At 40.5% G+C, this 8,102-nt stretch overlaps 1 protein-coding gene across 1 annotated transcript in view; it reads right to left on the reverse strand.

Annotated features, from left to right (window-relative positions):
• Nucleotides 1–7,665, reverse strand: part of SLC25A30 (solute carrier family 25 member 30) — a 21,552-nt gene extending 13,887 nt beyond the window's left edge. The window contains exons 1-5 of the mRNA XM_073344736.2: nt 7,516–7,665; nt 5,632–5,713; nt 4,061–4,208; nt 2,496–2,590; nt 2,067–2,152 (exon numbers count right to left, since the gene is read on the reverse strand). Of these exons, the coding sequence (XP_073200837.1) occupies nt 2,067–2,152; nt 2,496–2,590; nt 4,061–4,208; nt 5,632–5,695 (393 nt within the window). The 5' untranslated portion in view covers nt 5,696–5,713; nt 7,516–7,665. The remainder of the gene's footprint in view (nt 1–2,066; nt 2,153–2,495; nt 2,591–4,060; nt 4,209–5,631; nt 5,714–7,515) is intronic.
• Between the last annotated feature and the right edge of the window lie 437 nt (nt 7,666–8,102).

Raw genomic sequence — 8,102 nt, forward strand, 5'->3', positions numbered from 1 at the left:
AAAAATGTAATAAGAAAAGCCAAAAACGAGTCTGAAGAACAGCTAGCCAAAAACTCAAAAGGTAATAACAAAATGTTTTTTTTAAGTACATCAGAAGCAGGAAGCCTGCTAAACAACCAGTGGGGCCCCTGGATGATCAAGATACAAAAGGAGCACTTAAAGATGACAAAGTCATTCTAGAGAAACTATATGAATTCTTTGCTTCAGTCTTCACGGACGAGGATGTTAGGGAGATTCCCAAAGCTGAGCCATCTTTTGTAGGTGACAAATCTGAGGAATTGTCACAGATTGAAGTGTCACTAGAGGATGTTTTGGAATTAATTGAGAAATTTAACAGTAACAAGTCACTGGGACCAGATGGCTTTCACGCAAGAGTTCTGAAAACTCAAATGTGAAATTGCGGAACTATGGTTTGTAACCTGTCCTTTAAATCAGCTACTGTACCCAATGACTGGAAGGTAGCTAATATAAAACCAATATTTAAGAAGGAATCTAGAGGTGATCCTGGCAATTACAGACTGGTAAGTCTAACATCAGTACCGGGCAAATTAGTTGAAACAATAGTAAAGAATAAAATAGTCAACAACATAGAAGACCATAAATTGTTGTGCAAAAGTCAGCATGGTTTCTGTAAAGGGAGATCATGTCTTACTAATCTATTAGAGTTCTTTGAAGGGGCCAACAAACATGTGGACAAGGGGGGATCCAGTGGACATAGTGTACTTAGATTTCCAGAAAGCCTTTGACAAGGTCCCTCACCAAAGGCTATTATGTAAATTAAGTTCTCATGGGATAAGAGGGAAGAGCCTTTCATGGATTGAGAACTGGTTAGAAGACATGGAACAAAAGGTAGGAATAAATGGTAAATATTCAGAATGGAGAGGGGTAACTAGTGGTGTTCCCCAAGGGTCAGTCCTAGGACCAATCCTATTCAACTTATTCATAAATGATCTGGAGAAAGGGGTAAACAGTGAGGTGGCAAAGTTTGCAGACAATACTAAACTGCTCAAGATAGTTAAAGCCAAAGCAGACTGTGAAGAACTTCAAAAAGATTTCATGAAACTAAGTGATTGGGCAACAAAAAGGCAAATGAAATTTCATGAGGAAAAATGTAAGTAATGCACATGGGAAAAAACCCCAAATATTATACATACAATATGATGGGGGCTAATTTAGCTACAACTAAACAGGAGAAAGATCTTGGAGTCATTGTAGATAGTTCTCTGAAACTTCCACATAGTGTGCAGTGGCAGTCAAAAAAGCAAACAGGATATTAGGAATCATTAAAAAAGGTATAGAGAATAAGACTGAGAATATCTTATTGCCCTTATAGAAATCCATGGCACGCCCACATCTTGAATACTGTGTACAGATATGGTCCCCTCATCTCAAAAAAAAGATATACTGGCATTAGAAAAGGTTCAGAAAAGGGCAACTAAAATGATTAGGGGTTTGGAATGGGTCCCATATGAGGAGAGATTAAAGAGGCGAGGATTTTTCAGCTTGGAAAAGAGGAGACTAAGGGGGGATATGATAGAGGTATATAAAATCATGAGTGGTGTGGAGGAAGTGAATAAGGAAAAGGTATTTACTTGTTCCAATATAAGAACTAGGGGCACCAAATGAAATTAATGGGCAGCATGTTTAACACAAATAAAAGGAAGTTCTTCTTCACTCAGCGCAAGGTCAACCAGTGGAACTCCTTGCCCAAGGAGGTTGTGAAGGCAAGGACTATAACCCGGTTTAAAAGAGAACTGGATAAATTCATGGAGGTTAAGTCCATTAATGGCTATTAGCCAGGATGGGTAAGGAATGGTGTCCCTAGCCTCTGTTTGTCAGAGGGTAGAGATGGATGGCAGGAGAGAGATCACTTGATCATTACCCATTGGGTTCACTCCCTCTGGGGCACCTAGCATTGGCCACTGTAGACAGGCTACTGGGCTGGATGAACCTTTGGTCTGAACCAGTATGGCCATTCTTATGTTCTTATCAGTAGACTGTTCTCATCTCAAGAATACAAAGGAACCTATGCCGAAAATAGAAACTTGATAAAAAAGATCACTTACCTTCAAAACATCTGTAGGGTTGGCAATAGATGATGAAATCACCCCCGAAAGAATGCCACACAATACATTTACCACCAGGGTTTCATCTATTTCCAGAAGCAAAAACAAATTCTCAGCCACAGGCTTTTACACTGTGATAAGACATCAAGTGCAAGTCAATGCTTTACCTTCTTTAATGAAAGAGGCAGTTGAAAGTAAGTAGCCAAACCCTCAAAGTCAATTCTTTTTGTTTTTAAGATAGCTCAATTTTTGTTGGAATTTCATTTGCAGAAGCATTTTTGAAATGAATATAAAGCTGATGCATACATACATTTCATTGATACAATACAATGTATGTATGCATCATATGACTGATATTGAAACAATATAAACAACTTTAGATGAAATATATTAGCAAGCAGTCGTAACAAAGCTGAAAAACCCGCTCACCTTCTGGTTGCTCAACAAACACTCTCTTCAAGCTTTGGTAAGTGCCTATTTTTATTGTTCCATACGAAGCCTGGCGTAACATTGCAGGGGCAATCCTATAAAAATAGGAAGAAGCAGATAATGTATACATTCAAAGCTTCCTGAAGTCTCGGGACCCAGAAATACGGTTTATTCAATGAATTTTTAAGAGTAGGATAGGCTGAACTCAGGGTATACAGTAAAAGTGAAAGGTTTGTTCACTTAAACCAGATGATTTCAGAACCAGGACAGATAGGGGGAAGGCCTGCAGTAAAAATTATATTCAAGCATGGAAGAAATGAAGGTGCGGTGGTACTACCGACCCTTTTAAAAGGGCTGAGGAAAAACCCTGACCACAGTGATTGCCATAATGAACACTGGTACTGATTTGGCAATCATTTCCTGCTTGGCAACGAGCTAAAAATCTAAAAATCAATGTATACAGAACAAAAGATATTCTCTGAATAACGTATTAAAACAGTAATTATAATTTTCTGTAACTTGATGTGGTACTTTGAAAGTATCGCCTGACATTAACAGTGCGAGTTTAAAACATGTCGCTAAAGTATAAAAGCTACATTTGAATACATATATGCACAGCACATGCATGTTTCAATATTATGTCAGCTACAATGAGAGAATACCAGTTTTTCACTTTTGTGTAGGAAAACAAATCTCTTAAAAATAAGGTAATCATTGATTTCATAAGAAACAGGATTTTTTAATCTAATGCCCTATAAAAATCACAACAGTGAAAGTCAAATGGACTTTTACTGCTATTGTTATAATTGATGCATTGCATGTGCGACGATATACTATGACATGAGATAATTTTGCTACTACGAGTTTACTACACCTAAGCTCTAATACAAACGTACCACACTCACTCTTCATTTCTATGCTAGCTCATGCTCGTATTAATCATCAGTTCAGTAGAGATGTTAACCCTACAAATGGATTCCCAACACCACCACACAAATGAAGTTAGTTATCACTTGGTGAAGGAAGTTGGGATTTAAATTTACTTTTGCCATCACTAATATGAAATGAAGTATCTGACTTACATTAGCTGATAGAGGGTTTATCGTATGATATAATAGTAAAAATGACTTTTCACAATAACTTACATGGAAGTTATATGGTATTTTATTGGTCTATTCGGATGCATTTTCCAAAAATATAATGCATTGTGAACTACAGTTATAACAGTACACCTACGATCTCAAAGCGAACTACAAAAAACCTCCCTTCTACTACAGTGGGTAAAGTTTATTAAAAAATAAAATGCCATTCACACAGCAATTACCATGATGTAAAAATATTGTACTTTGAAATTATGCCCTATATTCTGAACCATTTCTATTCAAATACTTTGTCAGATATGGCCTGCCTCTCCCTCATGATCTCTTTTTTAAGTGGGGCAATAATTTTTTTTTTTTTTTTTTTTTAGTTAAAATCCAATACCATTGTATGTGACAGTATTTTTTCATAAACTGTCCCAAAATTCACAAATGCAAACTGGTTACATAAAGTATATTTTATTTTACCCAGAATACAGTGCTTTCAACCCTTCTTCTTTCCATATCCTCACTAGTGCATGCACCATTCCTCTGTAACGAATCTCTTTAAATTTGGCATCATTAGTTTGACCTTGAACCTGGAGACGTGTTTTGGTGAGATCAATTGGGAAAGTACCTTAAAGTCAGGGGAGGAAAAAGTATATTAATTTAACATGAAACATTTGTCTACCCAAAGCAGATACATCATAAACCAAAATGTTAACATAATGCAGAACCTCAGTGTTTTCTAAAGACTAAAGAAAATGTATAATTAGTTGCAGGCTAACAGAGCCAGTCGTTTACATTCAAATGGCTTTATGGAGAGCTCTACAGTGGCAGCCAGTGCTTCAATATCAAGTTATATAGACTCAAAACAGGAACTTCTGCTACAAACCACATAAGAAACTGAAGGCCTGGACCTGCAAATCCCCTTGATCATTTTCACTAACTACAAGTAACAACACAGCTATTGATGTATAATCTCACAGAAAATTAACTTTGGGAGTCTGCTCTTAAACTGCACCTATTTAGAGCCAAATTCTGAAGACCCTTACTCATAAGCAATCCTTGTTCATATCTGTAGTTGCACTGATGTGTTGTGTTACTTGTAGTTAGTGAAAAATGTGATTCAGCCAATCTAGACTGTGTGCATGCTAAATTATACACATGGTAAGTGAATTGAAAGGCTATCATGATTTTATTTTACTGTTAGATGTTTCAAGCTGTACACAAGGGCAAACATTTTGGGAATCAGAAACCATATGAGCACTTATTGTCTGCAAATCTTAAGAAAATGATTCCTTCCAAAAAAAATTGCTCCTGATAACATGTTACACAAATTCTCTTGAGGCCTGAGGAAGAAATGGCTGCTTCCTCACATCTATCCCCTATAATCTCTATTTGCATTTTAACCTCTTATGAGATCACTACCATATTTTATCATAATACTGTATTGGACAGCTATAAATAACCATGAAAATTTTCATATAAAAAAGTGCAGATGCAACACTAGTTCACCATTTACTTGACTGCTGTTATTTCTATTTTCTATATCTTTAACATCTGTAAAGTTCTGTTCAAAAATTCGACAGACTAAATTGAAACTACTTGTCACATGAGACCTAAAGCCAATAAGATCAGTACTATTTCCAGTACCACACTTCCAGATCTCCACATACATTCACATAAAAAATCCAGCATTCAAGGCTTCCCCCTTCAATAAAAATTTAAGAAGTGCTCTAGGATATCGTGGAGCAAATAATTCCTTTTTCTTTAAAAAAAACAAGTTAACATGACAAACTTTTATTTGGCAATATGAAAACACTTGAGTATCATTAATTGGGTTGGTGACTATTTTTTTCCCTTCCTTCAACAATACACATTAGACAAAAAGCAACAATAGCCCTTCAAAATTTAAGTTCTTCTGGAAGCACTTTAAATGCAAGTTAGTAATCTACTGCAGTAGCTATTTTATTTTTCACATTAGATACATTTGAGAGTTGAAACAACCTCCTAATGTAGAATAAGTCATGCAAACAGTTAGAAGATTAACTTCTTACCACATTCTGCGGTGATTGAAGCTAAGCCTCCATAAACAAATGGCTTCCAGTTCAGTGCAGACATTCTTCTGGATTCTTCTTTCTACAAGAGGCAGCAATGGCTTTTATTAGGTATTCAAAAGATACAAAATCTTAGTATTTTTAGGGGAACTACATTGCTCAATATTCTGAACTTATTACTAATATTCCTCCCTCAAATGCATTTATTTTTTTACTACAGCAGCAAGGGATCTAGACTATGTGTGTCACAGTACAGTAGACAGCAAAGCACTGTGTTACACATTAGGAAGCTTGGCATGCTTATAACAGAACATTTTAAAACAAACTCAAATGCATTATCAATTAAAACATTAACCTTCAGAAAATTTAGAAGAAGAATGTGATACTTAATTGACTTTCTGGTTGGGAGAAAGACAGTTAACAATGCTGTCACACATCTGGATCTGAATCGGGATATTCAACAACCGTTTTGACTACCAATACCTTGATTGTAAAAGGCTAAGACAAATACTTATCAGGGATAATTTTAGGCGCACAGAACTCAATACTATTATGATTGACCTTTAAGATAAAAAAAGTGCCTCCCCTCCCATGTTTCTACAATTCTAGCTGAGCGAATATTAATCGGACTATGGCTTCATATCCAGTGTGATTTTTAAGTAAGTCATTACTGAATTTTTTGGGTCTGTTCTTTTGCAATGAAAAAGTTAACTCTACAACCAAGAAACAGGTAGCATTGGCTTACTAGCGTATGTGCATACAAATATCTAGATATTTGCATTTCAGTGTTACTGAATGTGCTTGTTCTTTTATTATGAAAAATGCTGGGTACAATACATGACCTACCTTCTCTATAGGCAACATTCATTTTATAAATCTGACGGGGGAGGGTGGGAGGCACATAGTCACTAGTGTTGGTATCTTCCATATTTGCCAAAGCAAAAAAAAAAAGGAAGAAACCTTCTTGATCTTGGGCCTTATGTTCAGAAGTGTGGAGAATCCAGAACTCCAAATGAATTTAATGGAAGCAGCAGACTCTCAGCAAGTCTGAAAGCAGACCCTCCTATCACATTATTTTATGCAGGAATTATTTGAGACACCAGTTTTCCAATGGTCTCAGGACAAGAAAAAGCTACTAGACAGAGATTTCAAATATTTTACCCAATGCCCAAATCTACATGGGAATTCATCCTGCTCTCACTATTATCCCTGTGGTTTTTAACAGAGCTGACAGCACATGTTAGTAGTTTTCCAAAGACAAGTGGTACAAAATCAAGCCATCTTTGCTCCCTGCACTTGTCAGCCTATAGCCTGTCCTAGTCCTCTCCCCTGAAAAACTGGGAAGGCACCAGGAGGAGAGGAGATCTCTGCTGCCGAAAGCAAGGCCGAACGGCAGCACCTCTCTCGACGCATGCCGTGAAGCGGGGCACCGAGGCAAGGACACATCCCTCTGAGGCAGTTTTCACTTTCACCCAAGAAAGCTGAGCTGAAGCTTTTATTCGGGGGTGGAGGGAGGGGGGACAACAACAGGAACGTCAGTCAGCCTCCTTGCAAGGCTAACTTGTAAAGACAAACGTGACAAAAGCGCGGGCTGAGGAAGGGAAAGCAGGCCGGCTGGAGGCGCGCACCGGCCAGTGTCCGGCACCCGCCGGACACGGGACTGTCAACGAGCCCGCCCGAGAAAACGCCCCCTCGGCGCCGCCGGGACGGTGCTTCAGACCCGGGCTCCAGCACGAGGAGACGCCGGCGCAGCGGCTCCCGCGGGCAGCCGGGAGCGGTGCCCACAGCAGGGCCGCGACGCGCCAGAGCCCAGCCGGCCACACGCGGGCAGGGCCCCCGGCCGGCCGGCCGGCCGCCCCGCTCCGCTCCCCCACGCGCGCTTACCGGCGGCGCCCGCCCCGCTGGGTCCCAGCAAACCCGCCGGCCCGCCGAGGTCTCGGGATCAAACGGCGCGGCAGCTGCTTTGCTCCGCGGATTTATACCCTCCGCAGCCAGCCCGCGCCCTACGTAGGCCGCCCCGCGCGCCGCCGCCAACCCCCGAGCCGCCGCGAGCCGCGCCCCGTCCTCCCATTGGTGGAGCGGTGCGGGGCTGCCCGTCAGTGCCGGCTCACGATGGGGCGGGGGAGGGGCGGAGCGCGGCTGAGCTGAGGTGACCTTTGTCCCCGGGGTTATTTACAGGGGCTGCTGGGGTGACTTTAGGTCTCAACCCTCCCCACTCCAGACCCGTACAGAGCCATGTGCACAGTAGGCTCTTCTGGGGGGAGGGCGGGCACTGCCCCTGTGTCTCCAACCAAATGATGCCCTTCTTCAGGGCAGTTGGGTTTTCTGGCACTGGGAGACCTTGGACAAGTCACTTGTGCCTCGGTTACCGCTCTGCCTCAATTTCCCCATCTGTACAATGGGGATAATTCTGACCTTTGTAAAACACTTTGAGATTTACTAATGAAAAGCGCTGGGCTCCTGCAGCTGAG

The sequence above is a fragment of the Lepidochelys kempii genome, chromosome 1, assembly GCF_965140285.1.
Source record: "Lepidochelys kempii isolate rLepKem1 chromosome 1, rLepKem1.hap1, whole genome shotgun sequence".
NCBI lineage: Eukaryota > Metazoa > Chordata > Testudines > Cheloniidae > Lepidochelys > Lepidochelys kempii.